The sequence below is a fragment of the Cavia porcellus genome, unplaced genomic scaffold, assembly GCF_034190915.1.
Source record: "Cavia porcellus strain 051 isolate PalLab524CR breed Dunkin Hartley unplaced genomic scaffold, mCavPor4.1 scaffold_1, whole genome shotgun sequence".
NCBI classification, from domain to species: domain Eukaryota; kingdom Metazoa; phylum Chordata; class Mammalia; order Rodentia; family Caviidae; genus Cavia; species Cavia porcellus.
Genome location: NW_026947484.1, coordinates 68,009,672 through 68,028,548, shown reverse-complemented (window position 1 = coordinate 68,028,548; position 18,877 = coordinate 68,009,672). Strand labels below are relative to the sequence as shown.

General features: G+C 38.3%; 1 protein-coding gene and 1 pseudogene across 10 annotated transcripts in view; one reads left to right on the top strand and one right to left on the bottom strand.

The window, feature by feature from the left end:
- The window catches only part of Prune2 (prune homolog 2 with BCH domain), a 277,788-nt gene that overhangs the window by 221,091 nt on the left and 37,820 nt on the right, over positions 1–18,877 (bottom strand). For all 10 annotated transcript variants that reach the window (XR_010047791.1, XR_010047792.1, XM_063249631.1 and 7 more), the window contains exons 2-4: positions 18,048–18,152; positions 14,888–15,090; positions 9,172–9,335 (exon numbers count right to left, since the gene is read on the bottom strand). Coding sequence is in view for 8 of the 10 variants with exons in the window: in XM_063249631.1 (XP_063105701.1) it covers positions 9,172–9,335; positions 14,888–15,090; positions 18,048–18,152 (472 nt within the window). In the remaining 2 variants the exon portion in view is untranslated. The remainder of the gene's footprint in view (positions 1–9,171; positions 9,336–14,887; positions 15,091–18,047; positions 18,153–18,877) is intronic.
- Positions 2,398–2,746, top strand: LOC111757498 (transcription elongation factor A protein-like 8; annotated as a pseudogene).

Sequence of the window (18,877 nt, the reverse complement as noted above, 5' to 3'; positions counted from 1 at the left end):
AGCTATGCCCTCCTGATCTAATCGCCTTCTATCCACCCAAGAATTTGGTGGGATATTTTGATATAAACAATAACATTCCACCTCTGGACCCTAAGGACTCATGTCCATCTCTTTATGCAAAATGCATTCAGTCCATCTCTAAGAATTACCAAGGTTGCAACAGTTTTGACATTACTGAATGGTTCAAACCCAAAGTCTCTTGTGAAACTCAGAGCACTCTTAGTTGTAAGCCTCTATAAAAATCAAAAAGAAATTTACATCCAAAAGGAAGAAATAGGAATAGGAAAAAAAGTTAAACCAAAGCAGGATCAAAACACATCAAGACAAACATTAGATTGCATAGCTCCAGGTCCAGAACTTGGAACAAATTATGGTGAGATATGAGCTCCACAGGACTTTGATGGCCCTGCCAGTTACAGCCTTCATGGCTTTCTCTTGAGGCAGATCCATTCACTAACTTCAGTTTTGCTTAGCAGACTTTCCATGTATCTGACTATCCAAATTCCTACAGTCTCCATTGCACTTTGGTTTCACTGTCATGTGCTGCCCTCTCAGGGACACACTGCATGGCTTTCAGACTTTCTTCTAAAATCTGGATAGACACCTCTCTGACCTCTCAACTCTTGTATTCAGTGTGCCTGTAAAACCAGAACCATGTGGATGATGTCAAGGTCTGCCACCGGTTCAACCAGTACTCAGCCTCTTTGGATCATGATTGCAGAGGCCTCCAAGTACCAGGATGGCTGAGCACCATAAGATGAGTCACAAGGAAGCAATTCTTTATGTGACCCTTCTGGAGCAGAGCACCCTGGAGCTCTCTTCTCAAAGCAAAGTCTTTCAAAAGAGTGTACTTTTACCCTTTTCATCCCTGAGCCAGTGAAAAGTAGAATTTGGCTGATTTCTAAGATGCCCTGAAGCCATCTTTACTTCTGTCCTGGTGACAAATACATGGTTTCTTTTTAATAGCATTTCTTTTCTGCAACCACATTCTCTTATGCTTCAGCTTTTCAGATGCTTTCTTCCTGAGTATGACTCCAAAGTTTTTAATTGGGCTTTTTGTTCTTGATTCTCACTGTAAACATGGCTGAAAGCAATCAAAAGTATCCATGCCACAACCTGAATGCTGGGCTTTCTTGAAATTTCTCCCACCAGGTTATATAGTCCACTCTGTCTCTTTCAAAGTCTCATGACATGTAGACAATATTCTGTTAAAATGTAGACAAATATTCTGCTAGAGTATAACATACATGACCTCTTGCCCAGCTGGCAATGGAGTCTGGTAATCCAAGTGCTGACTACAGTTTCCCAACAACTTGGCTCTTGGCATTCTAGGGTTTCTCTAGCTGGCTTCTACAAACCTTTCTAAACTCCTTCCATGAATCAATTTTCCAACTCTTTCTAAACTCCTTGTTCAGGTAAGTCATTGCAACAACCCCACTCCTGATACCAAAATATGTGTTACTCACTTTCATGTTGCTAGGACAAAATGCTCAACACCCATAACTTAAAAGGAGAGGTTTATGTGGGCTCATGACTTTTAGATGTTTCAGTCCATAGCCAGTAGACTCCAAGGCAGGAAGAGACAGTGGAAGGAACTGGCCAGGAAGCAAAGAGTGAAGGAAGTCACCAGGGAGGAAGATACATGCTTTCAGGTCATGCTTCCAGTGATCTGCCTCCACCCTAAGAGTACATTCAGCTCTGAATTCATCAGTAGCTTAATCCACTGATAAGTATAGCTACCCCTTGATTCAGTTACCTTCCAGAAATCCAACATCTGATCACAGGAAGCTTTGAGAGATACATTCTCAATCTAAACTATATCACAGGGAAATGGTAGCAATATGAGTTTACAAGATATTTATATTACATACTGTAATTTTTACTATATTAATAAAAGAATTTTACAAAGGAATTTATGACTAACAAGATAATAGGGGAAATTTGGTAATAAAAATATTGACTTAGTATAGTAGCAGTAAGGAAGTAAAAGAAGATAAAGAAAAGGTGACCTAATTAGAAAAAATAGCACAATGATAAATGTTAATTCAAATGTAACAGCAATTACAATAAAGGTAAAGAGATACGATGCTTCAGTTAAAAGACAAGGTTGTGAAACTGAATTTTAGAAACCATAATATACTGTTTACAAGAGCACACCTTAAATATGAGATCGAAAGGCTGAAAATAAAAGAATTAAAAAGCTCTAGCAGGAAGAAGGAAGGTGTCCCAGATCTTTCAGGTCCTATAAAGGTACCGGAGAGCTCACCTAGCAAGCATACCTGTCTGCAGGACTCTTGGTCTTTTGGGCCCGACACAAATCGAGGTGAAAGAGGGAGGAAAATCTCCTGGATTCCTACAGGATTAATTTGTTTGAAAAGAAAATAAAAAATACTCAACATGAAAAACTCATGTGAAGTAAATGAAGGAAAACCAGAGAATATGCCAGAGGCAGCGAAACACCGTGCTTCAGAGAATGCTCTACAGGAGGCAGAAGGAAATCCTCAGCCTTCTGAAGAAGGTATAAGCCAGGAAGCAGAAGGAAACCTTCGTGCAGGGCCCACTCAAACTGGCCAGGAACTCAGAGAAGATATTCTGGTTAGGCATTTGGACCCTGAAGAGATGATAAGAGGAGCAGATGAGCTGGAAAGACTTAGGGAAGAGATAAGAGTGAGAAACAGGTTTGTGACGATGCATTGGGAGCAAAGACATTCACACAGCGTCCTTGCCTGTGTGCTGCAGGCCTTGAATTCTTTTATATGTGACGTTAAAATCTGGCCCTTACTTTCTTCCTGCTAGCATTTTCTGACGTGTCTTTAACATCTGATTTAATTACCTGGTGGTATTTTATTTTAGGTAGTTTTCTTGTTTCCACCGTCTCTTTGGATTTTGAATTTTGTCCCATTTTTCTGGTTTACTATTCAACTGGAAAGTTGTACACATATGCATGGAAATATGTTTATTCTGTGTTATACAGTGACACATGATAGGTTCCAAACAGCATATTTAATATCAGCTCACCTATACAGGATGAAATTCCAAATTGTGTGTGTGTGCACAATATATATATATATATATATATATATATATATATATACCTCAAAAACTGAAATAAGCAAATTTCCTTGTGGTACAAAGTTTTGTTTTTGTTTTACTTTTTGCTTATGTGTATTTTTTAATAAACACATATCTTATATACACAAAAAGTTGAGAATTTTTTTATAGAAGTCAAAAAAGTAATCATCAACCAGCTTAAGGGTATTGGGGGCACTGAAACCCTTGATGAAAGAATTGTAAGGAAGAAATGTAAATCTCAAATTACCTCTGGATCTCTTAGCCAGAGGAATAAAACTAGCAACTCTAAAATATTTTTTAAAAATCTATAGCATACTAATACCAACTACAAGAAATAATACAACAACATCAGAGAAAGTAGACTACAAAGCAAGAAAAAATACATACCATTGAGACAAATATTTCTTTAATATTAAAGGGTCAACCCTCACAAAGGTATAATTAATTTTAAAGTTGTATTTCTACTATAGCTGCCAAATATAAAAAGGAAAAAATGAAAAAACTGGATGAAGAAAGAGATAAATAGTCACAGTGGGAAAGAAATAGTATCTTCACAACAATTCTTCCGAAGAATAGAAAAAGAGGACATTTTTCTATGTATTTTATAAATCTGGGCATTATCTTGATACTAATGTCTGACAGGAGCATTACAAGACAAAGAATTACAAGAAAGTCTCTATCATAAACATAGGTGCAAGAAAAAATTTAAACTAGTCCTAAATCAAATTTAATAAAATACAAGAGGACATGGCATGACCACTAAATAGAGGAATCAAAGTAATCAAATAAACAGAGGAATCTCAGGAATCAAAGGACAAATTAACACAAAGAGTCGAGCTGAATGTGGTGGCACAGGCACTATCCCAGCCCTCTGAGAGGCTGAGGCAGGAAAATAACAAGTTTGAGCTCAGCCTTGGCAAGCCAGCAACTTGGTGAGACACTGTCTCAGAATTAAAAGTAAGAAGGACTAGGAGTATAGCCCAATGTACAGGCCCTGGGTCCAATTCCCAGTACCCCCACCTCCAAAAGCAGTCAAAACAATTCACTATATTAATAGAATGGAGAAGAAAATTATATTATCACTTCAACAAATGTCACATAAAACTTCCTCCTTAATCATGATGAAATCTCAGCTAAGTAGACAGAAAAGACAATAATTTCCTTAATTTGATGAATGGTACTTATAAAAACAAAGATAGCAAAAGCCATAGTTAACTATTAAATACCAAAAGACTTTCACCTCAAATTAAAAATGAGATCAGAATATCTCCTAATATTTTTCTTATTTGACAACATTAATTCTAGCCAAAGACCAATAAGGAAAGCAAAAAACATTAAAAGAAAATGAAAATGGAAAGGAAGAGGGTGAATTAAAATGTTCTTCATACATATGTTTGAACATATAAAAATTCATTTACAAATGAAATTATAATGGTACAGTTAACAAATTTGCTGCATGATGCAAAATTGTTTTATTTCTATAAATAACTACAAATAATTAAAATCAAACATAAAAATCCAATGCAGTAGTGTCAAAATACAAAAGACTTAGGAATACATTTGACAAAAATGTGTTTGGCTTACAGTTAAATGAAGAATCTATTTTTCTTTGACTTGGACATTTTGTTTTGTAAAATTATACAAAATGCACAGTGTTCAAAATTAAACTAAATGATACTACATTAAACAAAATCCTCCAGGATAGCTAACATGACATTGGTTCGTGGTTAAGTTTGACTTGGGAAAAGCTGATGACATAGCACCATCACCAGGAAGAACTAGCTCAAAAAGTGCTTCCCCTCCCCTGGGCTGCTTTTACTGGATAAGACAAGCTATGGAGGAATGACCGTAGCTTTTCACAGGGACTTGTCTATTATCTGCTTTACTCTAGAAAACCACTTAGTAGCTACAAACTCAGTTAAATGTCAGTACCAGGATCCAGAGCAATCAGAGACACCTGGGAGCACATTCAAATGCACTTCTTAGTGAGTACTGACATAACTTCCAGCAAATTCTTCAGAACAAAAGAAAGACTTAAATCCATATGTGTGAACCCCAAATATCCTAACTGTTCATAGGCTAGCAGGGAGGAGACACAGAATTTACAGCAAGCACCGAAGAAAGCTACGTAGTGAATAGTAACAAACATTGCATTCCATTAGAGAAAAAAATCAACTGCAATATTCTCTCCTCAGAAGAATGGGGGTGTGAAGGACCTCTTGTCAAAAGCAATTGCAGTACACTAATATTAAACGTAATCTCCCAGAGTCAGAAGCTGTTTGGGGAAAACACTGAGCACAGTTAAGATATATTCTGCACAATAAATTCTTAATTGGAAAAGAAGGGACTTAAGTTTCATATTTTGTTTTACCCAGGGTTGATTCCTTGTCACACTGAAACAAAAACAATTATAGAATGAATAACAAAGGGAAAAAGAATAAAAAGAGAAAAACAAAGGAAATAAAGCTTAGCTTTCTTTTCTGAGAAGGTATAAAAAGCATATTATTCAATTGTTTACTGTTCTGATAAATTTAAAACGCATTTAAGAGTGAGGTTTCTTGTTACGTGGCCGGAGAGGTAAGTCAGAGGATGAGGAATCAGCTTGCTTTTGCATCTAGCAGGAACTCCTTTCCCTACCCCAACATGCTCAAAGCAAATGCAGGCAGCATAATTCCCTATGGACGCTGTCACCATTTCAGGACAGAGATGATTCATTCAAGACCAGAGACGGAAGAACTGGCTCTGTTCCTCTCCTATCCGACTTCCTTAAAAGGATCTTTTTGAAGCTGTTAATCCAGGCTACTAAAATAGCAAGCAACTATTCTCCATAGAGGTCACATGAAATTACCAACAGAAAGGAGCATTTGCTTTTTTAAATCCTAAGGTGTAGTTTTCCCACTTAGTCCTAAATTAAGAACAATTATTGTTATTTTCTTTATAGTCTTCATCATGTGGCTGTCAAGCAAATGAACATGAAAGGCCATTTGGGCAAAGTGTAGCTTTGATCAAAGTGTGTCTGGTTGAAATCTCATTGCCAGATGGTTCCCGGAAGCCCAAATACACACACACACACACACACACACACACACACACACACACACACACACACAATGTGATGATTCAGCAATTTAATGGTTTTTAAATCTGGCAGCAGTTCTCCAGTATACATCTCTGGAGAAATAAAAGAACACAGACTGAGGTTCTGGTGAGTCTATAAATGTTTGCTTTGGGCACAAATCCAAGATCTAACCACACACCAACTTTTACCCCAGCCGTATATGAAACATGACTTTGCAGTATACTTGAGTTGGAGCATGTGTGAAAATAATAAAAATATCTTAGAATCATATAGGAGGAGGGAAAAGAGAGAAGAGAACAAAGACAGAGATGGAGAGGGAGAGGAAGAACCCAAATTCTGACTCATTTCCAAAACTGAGGATTGTTATTTATGATCATATCCACATGCAGATTTTCTATTCTAACTCAGATAATTTCCTGCAAAAAAGAGAAAGTAATACTATATAAATGTGTGCTTTTTTTTTTTAATCGGTACCAGGGATCAAACTCACGACTGCCTGCTTGCAAGGCAGGTGCTTATGCCGCTGAGCTAAATCCCCAGCCCCTAAATGTGTGCTTTTTCCAGGTGAAAGTGGTTGGTAATGATTTGAATCCTGACATTTCTGAGTTTGAACAAGCCCTACCCAATGCAAGAAGCTTTAGTTTAAGAAAATCTTTTCTCTGGGACAGTGGTTTAGCTCAGTGTCACAAGGGCCTGCCTGGCAAGTGTGAGGTCATGAGTTTGATCCCTGGCACCAAAATAAATAAATAAATAAAACAAATAATAAAAATCTATTCTCCTTTCTGAGTGGAACATAGAAAGGTGAACAAGGGGCACACATCTGTAATTCCAGCTCTTTGGGCAGCCGAGGCAGGAGCAGTACAGGTGTGGGATCAGCCTGGGCATTTAGGGAGCTCCTGTCTCAAAATAAATGAAAATGGGAAAGGGCAAACAGAGACTTGCCTGGGGCGCGTTAGTAAAACAAGCACAATGAGACCTCATCCATTTTGTGGAGGTTCAGAAAGGTAAGGTGAGGAAGCTTTGGGTCAGAAGCTGCAGGGAACGGGAAAGTGGAGAGGACGGGGTTGGAGACCAAGGCTGGGGTCAGAAGCTGTGCTGCTCACTGTGACATTCAGTGGCCTAGGGGAGCTGACGGAAGCAGTGGTGGCCTTTGTCTAGCAGGCATCAGCCGTGCGTTCAATCTCGGATGTTAAGAGAAACCCAACACTCACTCTCATAACCTTATGCCTTCGTAGCTCCGCAAACTGGCAAAATGGTCCACATATCTTCTAATTCCTTAACCCAGCCATCATCAACATCATCACCATCATCACATAACAAAGCCATGTCCTTGCACCAATGTATTCTATTTTTCAGGATGGCGCTTTTTTTTTTGTACCGGGGATCGAATTCATTGCCTTATGTTTGCCAGTCAGGAACTTACGCCCCTCAGCTATCTCCTCGGCCCACCAATGTATTATAATTTCATATTGTTTTACTATTTATAAAGAATTGTGACAATGAGCTATTCATTGACTATTTTTTCTACTAAACAACACGTGTGTTTTTAATAAGCCAAACTCCTTAGTTTATAAGGTGTTTAAACAAATGTTCTCTTGACCTTGCCTGAACTGTCAAACAAGTTAACTCTTAGCTGAGATTCCCAATTAACTTTATTTTCCTTCTGCTCTATCACAAAGAGAAGTGATTGTGCTTACTTAGATTTGATGAAGGCACAATTTCCCATACAGCAGTTTTGGTGAGGTCCACTGCAATAAAAATATTTAAGGCAAATTTCTGGGGCCATTAGTTCTAAATCTTTTATAAACACTACATAACTCTTGGACCTTTTCCCTTATAAAGTGTGGTAGAGACAGAATAAATGAACCAGATTTTGCTCCTTTTCAAATTCTTTTAGTCTGTTCCTCATTGTCTTTTATATTCCTTTATTGAATACTTCTGAGAAAAGCCTGTCTTCTGTGTCAAAATGAATTGTTTAGGGGGGAAAAGCTTTATTATTAAACCAAAACAAGATCTTCCATGGAAAAAATAACTACAATTTTGCAGTAATTTTGTGGCAACAAAGTCAACTGAGAATTTCTAGCTTGAAAATCACTTTGAAAGTAGTGGCTCCACTGCTGGAGATGAAAGAGAGATTAGCAGAGTAAGGTCATCCCTCCGGGTATGTGGATTGGTTCTAGGAGGCTGGGGCTAAAATCTGTGGATGCTCAGGTCCCGTGTGAGAGAAGCCCCATGTGTATGGTTTTTACACAACTTTTGCACATGCTTTATACTTCAGAACGTCCCTAGACTGTTTTTAATACCAGCTCCCGTGGCGGTAGCAGGTAAATAGTTGTTAGATATTATTGCTTAGAGAACAGTAACAAGAAACCAGCCTGCCCACTTACAGAGGCAACATTTTTAAATATTTTCAGTGAGGGGTTGGTTAAATCCAGGGATGTGGATCTATGGATACTGAGTCTCTACTACAACGACAGCACTCACAACCCCAGGACTTAAGACAGAATGAAGATGGACTATGATGCAAGATGACAGAGAAAGGATGCAACGTTTGACTCTGAAACACCTGATCCAGTTGGTATCAGTAAAATAAAAGGCACTTATTTGCGATACAAAGCGTGCTATATAAACCAAGCATGTTAAGTATCAGGAGATGATTCGAGGTGGACATATGGAATTCTGGCCCATGTTCACACTATTCTAGGGCAAGAATCACCACTGTGAGCTGCTAAAACAGCCAGGGCCACTCTGGCTCTCCAACAGGGTACAGCAGCTCCACTTAATGTTCTCGCCTAGCGAAACAGTCAGGCCCCTTTTGCCTATTTTTAAATGCACATTTTTAATATTCAATATAATGCTACTCTTTAACAAACTCTTTACTCCCTGCCTCTCTGATGAAGCTTCCTGTGGTCTCTAAAGGGATTGTTAACCCAAGAATGGATCGCACTCTTTCTGCATGGGCAGGTCACGAGCCACTCCATTAAGCCTTCCAGTATTTAATAGACAGCACTGTCGCTCACCTCTGAGGAGATGAGCCAGCTGCTCAGTGAGGAGCTCGGGAGCCTCCCGGAGAAGCTCTTTCAGCACGAGGGACGAGGAAGACTCCGGAAACCCCAGCTCGGCACCGTTCTGCTCAGCCGGGCTAATGACTTTGACAACCGCTGATTCCAATGGTTTATCCTCACTGTAAAGCAAATGGAGGAGAAGAAGAGAAAGGCTATCATGAGGATGTGTTTTCTCACTTTTTGGAATTATTTAATCTCTGCTCCTGCAAATATAATTTCTTCTCTATAACCAAATAGATGAGTGAACTCATATAAAAAGTGGAGCCCTGGTCCTGGTCTTTTCATGTTTTATTTCAACCAATTCCTCCCCCACACGAGTCCTAAAATATCTTCATACCTTAGTAATTCTGTCTATCTCAGTTACTTTTTTCACTACTGAGACACAAAGCCCAGTGCTAACTAATGAAAGGAGGATTTGGCTCACAGTTTGTAGAGGTTTCTGCTCAAAGTTGGCTGGCTCCAAGGCAGGGTGGCACACAGAGGGGCATGGCAGAGGAGAGACAGTGCATGGTGAAGCAGGGCAGGCAGAAGGGAGCAAGCAGTAAGCAAGCAAAGGAGCAGTAAGTGACAGCCACGAACACCAACCCTTTTTCTGTGCCTTATGTTTTAGCCAGGCTACCTGTGCCCACAACTAGGATGGAACATCTTTAATCCTATCCAGAACTATGCTAAACCAATCAGTGAACTAATGTAATAATCCAGCATCACACACTCTAGATCAGGCAACTCTGAAAAGCACCACATGATGTCTAGGGGGACATCTAACTATGAGCCATGACATAATCCTTTTTTCACTGTTGGAAAATAATAGCTAACACTTTCTGACCTTCCAGGATAGGCCAGAACTATTGAACATACTTGGCTTGTGTTGTCATATTTTATACAATAAAATGGTCCTATAAAATAGCTTCTAACAAAACCTCCAATTTACAAATAAGGAAACTGAGGCATAAAACAGTTAAGAAACTTGTTCAAGAGCACACAAATCGATGAGCAGACAGTTGTATATAAACTTTGACAATTTAACTCTAAAATCTTGTATATACTGAAACTGTGGTACAGAAAAAAAATACCACTAGGCTTATTATTTCTACCATCATTCCTTAAATATGATACAGAGGTGGTATTTATCAAAGCCAGGAAGAAAATTCTGCTAAAACTGACTTTATTCATTCTGTAAAAAATAAATGAGTGACAATGGAAGAATTAAGGATCTCAATTAATTTTTGAAAAGCAATCTGTCATAAACAATCCCAAAGCCAGAGTTCATAATTTCAGTTCTGAAAATCAGAATGAATATTTCTATTTTTAATTGGTCACAAAATTCTCATATTTTGATTGATACACTCATTCCATAGTTCACTCCTGTATCTTTGTACACTGTCTTTGCAGGAATGTACTTAAATTAGTTGGTTGTGAGAAATTGACATAGAAATTGAACCAAGTGTATGAATATCCTGAATACAGATGCTATGGCTCTGGTGTAATGTCAGTGTCCCCCAAAGGTCTACATATAAAGATGTGGTCCCCAACGGGAGGTGCTATGAACATTTAAGAGGTAGAGGCTGGGGGTGGTGCCTAGGTCATGGTGGGGAGTCCTAAGGGAAATTGTGGGGCCCTGGCCTCTCAGCCTCCCTGTTCCTGGCTGGAGATGTGACCATGTTGCTTCTGTACCCTCACCACAGCCCAAAACAGTGGGACCACCTGCTCTTAAACTTGAAACTCCAGCACCATGAGCCAAAATAAATCTCCCTTTACTACCTGTGTCAGGTATTTCATTACAGTGCCAGAAAACCGATGAATACAAATGAAAACTGAAGTCAGTTCAAACCACCTGTCAATAACTTCCAGCCACTTGTTGACTGAATGGTTAATATTATTCAAAAGAATTTCATTTGCTGCAGATGCAGCTAGTCTGGCCCCTGTGCATTGTGGCCACCATCAGAAGGCTTCCTTCTTGCAGGCAGCCAGTGTGAGCAGGGACAGGCAGCCAGGTAAGCCCCAAGCACCCACAGGCCACCATTGGAGAGCCTTGCTTCCTTCAGGCAGCCATCGCCCACCAGGAAAATAAGACAAACATACCCCCGTGTGCCTGCCACTGTCATGAGAATCTCAATGTAGATATATAGGCTGAGAGAAGAATCAGCCCAACCACCATGCACCCCTGGCCACTGAGGAAGCCCCAGTGTAGCTGCATGGGTCTAGAGAAGCCTGCCCCATGCCCTGCTACTTCCCCGGGGAACCTGGGATCAGATTCTCTACACTATGGAGGAAAGCCATTGTAGGAAGTGCCTGGGACCCCACAACTGGTTTGTTGGGAGGAACCCAAAAGAATGTCAAGACAAAGGAGCAAAAGGCAATCTTAGCCCCCCAGCCCACACAGAACAAGTCTGGGAGATATCGACATGGAAGAAAATGGAAATCTTATACCTGAAATCTCCAAGAGGATAGCAATTTAAGTAAAGAAACAACGTCGTGAGACTGTAAAAGTAATTGGATCCAAAATAATGTCTCAGATAAAAGGAGAAATCACAAACGTAATAAAAGAATTGCTGAACATATCTAAAAAAGACATAGATTTAAAAAAAAGAGGAACACAGGAAAATGATGGAAACGTTGAATAAACAGTATAAGAAGGATTTACAATGCATGAAACAGATTCAAAGAAGTATCCAGGAAATTAAAAAGTTGATGGAAAGCTGGTAAACTTGAAAGAGACTGAAGATAGACTTTCAGACCTTGAAGATAGGATCACAGCTAGCGATCATGAAAGGAAAAATTTCTTAAAAATAACAAGGAACCAGGAAATAACAATTCAATGACTTCAAGGTGATGCAAACAAAAATAATTTAAGAGTGATAGGTATCAGTGAAGAAGCAGAGGTCAACACAAATAAAATAAAAAGGCTATTTATAGAAGTAATAGCAGAAAACTTCCCAACCATGGGAAATGGATCTGGCATGCAGATAAGAGAGGAATATAGAACTCCAACTAGCCCTAACCAAGTAAATCTACACCCAGATATTTAATAATCAAGATCCCAGAAATTCAGGACAAGAATAGAATATTAAAGGCTATTAGAGAAAAAAAATCCAGATCATCTATAAAGAAAAACCAATCAGAATCACGATAGACTTGTTAACACAAACCATCAAGTCAAGAAGAGTTTGGAATGAAGTATTTCAAGTCCTGAGAGAAAACAACTTCCACCCCAGATTGATACACCCTGCAAAACTATCTTTCAGAATTGATGGAAAAAAAGATACTTCCATGATAAAGAACAACTGAAGGCATTTATGACCACCAAAACAACTCTGCAGAGTGCTGAAGGGTATTCTAGAGAGAGATAAAGATGACCATGGTTTCAGGAACAGCAGCAGAGAAGGATTGTGGACAGGACAGGCAACTGAATGAAGGGGAAAGTGGAGGGCCATCAGCAGGAGGACAGCAGGGCAGAGACAAACTACACATGCCAGTTGTAGACAGCCTCAGTTCAGCAATAAAAAGAAACACAGGGAGAGTGAATCAAGAAACAAGATCCATCGATACACTGTACGCAGGAAACATTTAATTCAAAAGGAAATTCATAGACTGAAAATCAAAGGAGAGAAAACAATTGTTCCATGTGATAGGAGACCAGAAGAGAGGAAGGGTAACTTGCCCATCAACCACAGAATGGATAAGAAAGACATGGTGTTTTCATACAATAGAGAGCTGCCCAGATAAAAAGTAGGATAATCTCAAGGCTCTTGTAGGTAAATGTATGCAACTGGAGATCATGCTCATGGGTAAAATGGTTTGGACTCATACAGGTGAACACTGAGTTATCTCCCTAGCATAAAAATCCGAAGGAGTTAGTGGGGTCCAGGTAGATATTATGAAAGTGATAGGGGAGGAAACACCTAGCTGGGGAAAGTGATAACTACTGTTACTTTCTTATTGTCTTGTCTTGAATTCTTGTATCATTTTCATAATTTTATTATATTTGTTTTATTGTCTTTTTTGTTGGATTTCAGTGTGTCTGATGTTATAGGCAGCTATTTTAAAGATAATGAGATGTGTTATGGCAACCATTGTTGGTTTCCTATTATCTTATTTTGAAGTCCTATGATGCTTACATTCTTTTGTTCAATTGGTTTTATTGTTTTGTTTTGTTTGATTTTAATATGTATGATGGTATGGACAGCTATTTTGAAGAAAATGAGACATTATGATAGCCATTGTTGATTTTCTATCATCTTGTTTAGAAGTCCTGTAATGGTTTTACAGTTTTGTTTTGATCGGTTTTATTTTTTATGTGTGAGAGTATGGATGGCTATTTTGAAAGGAAACAAGACACATTATAGTAACCACCGTTCATTTCCTAATTCTTTCTTTTTTGAAGTCCTGTAATGCCTTCATTCTTCTGTTTTGATTGGTTTTACTCTTTTTTGCTTTGTTTTTATTGTGTGTGATGGTATGAACAGCTATTTTGAAGAAAAGGAGAGACGTTATGGTAGCCAGTTGATTTCCTGTTGTCTTGTTTTTAAGTGTTGTGTTGCTTGCCTTGTTCTGTTCTGATTCACTTTGTTCCATTCTGTTTTGTTTCTTTGATTCTCTTTAAAATAAAATTTTTTAAAAATTAAAAATAAAAACAATTTCATTTGTTGCAAATAGCATAGGGATAAAAGCAGCTCTACCCAAGTAGATTATTTGTAAAACATAATAAAATGAATTGTGAGTGATATTAAAAAGTATTTATACCGAAATATACATTATAATGTACTCATCCCTAAATATATTTATTCCTAAATGTATTTGAAAGGTTCAACTTAAAAATGATTAAATAAAAAGTTCTTTATATATATATATATATATATATATTAATGACAGCGTCTACTAGTGAGGTCACCAACAGTTAGCAAATTAACAAACTGTGCAAGGAATGAACAGTTCAAGTTACGGAGGTGATTCATGCGTCTTCACTCAGTGACAGACAGCTTCTCCCAAAGACGTCTCCATAAGATCACTGAAGACAGAAGATTCGTGTTGTTCCTCTTGATGGACCTTTACACTCTTGCTTCAGTGAACACTCTTAAGTCCTTACTGAAGGAGGGAGAAGACCCATGTTCTAACCTGAATTCTTCCGTTAACTACACGTGGATGTGTCATCTGTAACACTGGGTTTTGTGTTTCTTGTCCATGAGATGAGGAGGTTGAACTAGATCAACTTCATAAATTGGTTAAAGTGCTATCAGTGCACAAAGCAAGGACCAAATGATTTTCATGACCCATCTCTACCTATATTTCCATTTCATTATGGAGATTTCTTTAAGAAGCTTGCAGCTTTGTTCAGTATTTGATTTCTGTTTGCATTTCCTATTTTCAGCATTAATCCATAAGATTGTGTGGCTACATCAAACTATTTTAATGGTTTGAAATTATATAATTCTAGTTAATTTCCCAAATACTTTCCACTTAAGGAAGTTGTATTTTAAATGCAAAAGTAAAAACAGAGAATTGACACAGTCCAAATTTTGTTGTAAAAGAAGAAAATAAATTCTCTTTCCTCTGAACATCCTCCGCTTTTAATGCATCTCTCTAAACCACAACAGTCTTGAGCAAGCTGACAGCTGCCCAGGGGACCCTCCAGGAAGGGATCAATTCCCCACAGCTTTGCAGGGAGTCTTACCTTGCTAGGACATTGCTCCCAACGAGTGTTATAGACAATTTCCCTTCGTTATTTAGCTGGTGCAGATTAATCTCATCTCGGAATATGTGGAAAGATTCAGAGATATTCAGTTCTTCTAAAATAAACCTGGTCTCAGTGAAGTAGTTGAATTCAGTTCTTGGAATATTCAGCACTGGTAAACAGAGAACCCCAGGTGGGTTGACCTGTGAAGAGAAAATTGGACAGGGTTACTCAAAAGAGCAGGAGGAAAGAGAGAACTAACCACCTTTCCTGCTGCCTGAAGGTAACCAGTAATGGGAACACAATTCCTTTGGCTGCATGAAACAATCTATCACCAGATTTTCCAAATCCATTTAGTAGAGAATTGTGTGCTGGGTAATGACCCCTGATGTCTCTGAACTTCTAGAAGGCTCTCGTGTCTTCCTTGAAGTAGTTCATGTCTTATTTCAACCCCTCCACAATAAAACAAAACAGTAACAATAAGCAACACAAACAATGACAAACCAACAATGTAGTTTTTCCTTCACCTGTAATGCTAATATTGAGTCTCAATTGCTCTTGAAGGATGACAACCTCATATGTTCTCAACTGCTCTTCGAGGATAACAACCTCACATGTGTTTATGGGACCAGAAGAAAATTGGAATGACTGAGGCAGACTGGGAGGACCTCAGGAACACAGGAAGGGACATGATGCTATGTCTAAGTGGGGTGCGTACCACTCAGATCCAGCTGAATGACCGCTCGCTTGCAAAATTGCAAACCTACTGAAGTCAAATCTTCCACCTACTAAGAAAATCTAGCTCTTCAGGTACTATCTGCAGTGCAGAATTATTACAATTAAGTTTCAGAACTACAAAACAGGACGCAGGAAACACAAAACTCACTTAGCAGAGAAATTTGGCCAACAAACTAACATATGCTGATCTCCACCAATTTCCTATACTCTTTTGAGAAGTTTATGTTCAAGAAGCTCTCAGAAAAGTTTGCAGGATGTGGGGTAAACAGGAGATGGATAGGAGCAAGAGAATTCCAAATTCACAACAATAAACTTATTTTTGTATAGAATTTTTAACAATAAAAGTGCTTTTTAAAATTACTAGGAGCGGAGAGCAATCAGCTCCAAAATCACTATCACTGAAAGAATGCAGGCTTTGGAAACATTCTGTATAAAGTAGATGGTTTTTGTTCTCAGTTTGTCACCTGCTCTGCCACAAGCATGGTGCTCAGCACCCTGTTTAATCTCTTTGTCATCTGTCTTCCCTCCATGGCACCAAGCAGTCAGGCTTTTTCGACTGTTTTGCTCAATTCTGTCTTCTGGTACATCAGAAAGGCCAGCTCCTGGTGAACACTTCATGTTTGTTGAGTGAAGTAAGTGACCCAGCCACTGCTATAGAACATGTAGCACAGAGCTGCTCCCACCAGGTGGTGTTTCTGTCACCCACAATGTTACCCCTGAATTGCAGCTGCATAATAGTCATTAGCGATGTACGGAGGGCAAATTATTATGGCTAACTCAAGGGTAGTTCTATCTAACTCCTGATGAGGACACAAAAAAAGGAATCAACTCAGCAGCGGGGAGCGCGTGGCCTGATCCTGTGCAGGGAGGACTTGTTCTGGATTGGGAGTCAGAAGGACTAGGTCCTAGCACAGGCTCTGCCCTGTGACTTGGAGGAAGCCATCTTTCTCTCTGACCCTCACTTTTCCCTATCTGTAGAATGGGGCTCACCTATCAGGGTGAGCAGGATCTAACCTGGGTCACATATGCAAGCCTGAACAGCCCTGTACTTATCCCATGTGTCAGTGAGCTGAGAGGGAGAAACCAGGTTCTCGGGAAAACTTTAAATAGGATACAGACCAGTAGTAGGGATAGAACCCAGTGAACTGAGGCACAAAAGACAACAAACCCCAGTAAGTGACTCCTCAGTTGTTCCACATTTGTTTCCACACTTAGTGATGAGGGAAGAGGATCCATGTGTCTATTTTAATGTATCTATTTCATGTCTCATAATTACTTCCCCATCTCTATTGTCATGCATCGTTATATTCATTCAAAACTCAGCTGTTGGTAGTGGTAGTGTTATTACATAAGTTCCTTCCAATTCTTGGCCACTATTAGTCTAAAAATCGGTCCAGTTTAGTTAACTCTGTTCTCTGGATGAACAAAAAACCCAGTTAAGAGTAATGTTTAATATGCATGTCTTGACATAGGCACATTTATCTCCTCATACCAATTAATCTCCTTTGTAAAGTTCAACAAATTTTAAGATAAAGCCCACATGTAGAGATTGGAATATTTTACCCATCATTGTTGTCAGCTGCTGCCCTAAAGCAGTTCTCACCACCCGCAGCTCATTCTGGAAGACGGGCTTGCATGTGAATTTCAATGGCTCCAGATCAGCTACACATATTGTCGGGGGCAAGGATTATTTTTTTTTTTTTAATGGAATAAAACAAACCAGACTTTGGAAAATTAAAAAGTAGCCCACAAAGATTCATTACATACCTATTCAGATTTTGAAGGCAGTAAAGCTTATCAAACTGCGGGCTGATGAATTTTAGGGGAGGGAATTTTTAAAATAGTATGTTGAAGGTCGTTTGCACTTGTTTCAGTGTATTTGTGCTTCACACAGTAGAAAAGTTTCCCTCAAGGATGGATATCCCTCAGGGAAAATGACCTTGGTGTCAGGGCTTAAGGGCAAGGTCGAACAAGCACTTGGAGAAGGTAGATTTGATAAGTAATTCCTCTGTCTTTGAAAATCTCAGATTGTATGCACTGTTCTTCATGTAATGTTCATGCTAGTTATCTTGTGCAGACTTTTCTATCCCAAAGGTAAATCTATCCAACAGGATAATGAAAGAAAATAACTTCTAACTTTAATTTTGTCAGTCTCCTGAATCCCCATAAAAGTAATTAACTATGATAAGCAGTTTTTCTTATTTTAAAGCATTTACCTTATTCAAACAAGGTTTTATAGAGAGAGGCATAAATGCAAGACAGATGTAGTGGGTGCTGAATAACTATTTGCTGATTAATGGATCACAATGCTTTATTCTCTGTAACTATAAAAATTATGTTGGTAGTTATCTTTTTTCTAGCAAATGTTCCTTCTTAGAAGTTACAATATTGAAGTACAGAAGATACAATCATTGCTCCTCACCTTGTCTAGAAAGTAAGCATATGTGAAGGCAGAAATCAGAGCATCCAAGTCACATGATTTAGGTCCAATAACCACGTGAACCTTCTCCAAGCGTTTGCTTCGATTCTGAAACAAATTCAAATAAAACATCATAACTCAGACTGCAATAGATCAGTAAAGAGGGGATATTTTTCAATCTTTTTCAAATTTGTCTTAGTAATATAAATAATATAATATAATATATATTAATATAAATATACAATGGAAGAAAATCACAAATGTATCATGAAATTTTACATGAGAACATAAAACATCCTGATTATTTATTTAATTATAAATAAATAATTATTTAATTAGAAAAGACATATCCCCTTATGTGCAGAACAAAGATAATTTAACATCCTAAAATGTTCCTTTGACACTACATTTAACGTTCTAAAATGTTCTTTAAAATCAATAAGTTGTCAAAAAAAGTTGTCAGGAAAAAGAAAAGAGATTTTATTAAGATTTTTTACGTGACTTCATTTGAGCTGTATCTCTGAGTCATGACTTCTTTAGTAAAAGATCGTGTTGTTCTAAGAAGCAGTTGCATGGAATTCCATCATTTCCTTATGTAAGACAACATTATTAATTTAAGAAGCAATGTGACTTTTCTCATGTATGCCTGGCATTCTGTGAAATCAAATGAATACAAAATTTGGTAAGGATTTATTTACTTTCATGTCACATTTTGGGTAGTGGGACATAGTCTCTCCTCTATTATTTAGTAAATGAAACTCATAATACTTTCCTAGCTCAGACAAAGAGATATGATTAGTGTTTTGTCTCTAAAATTATGAACTATAGTAATT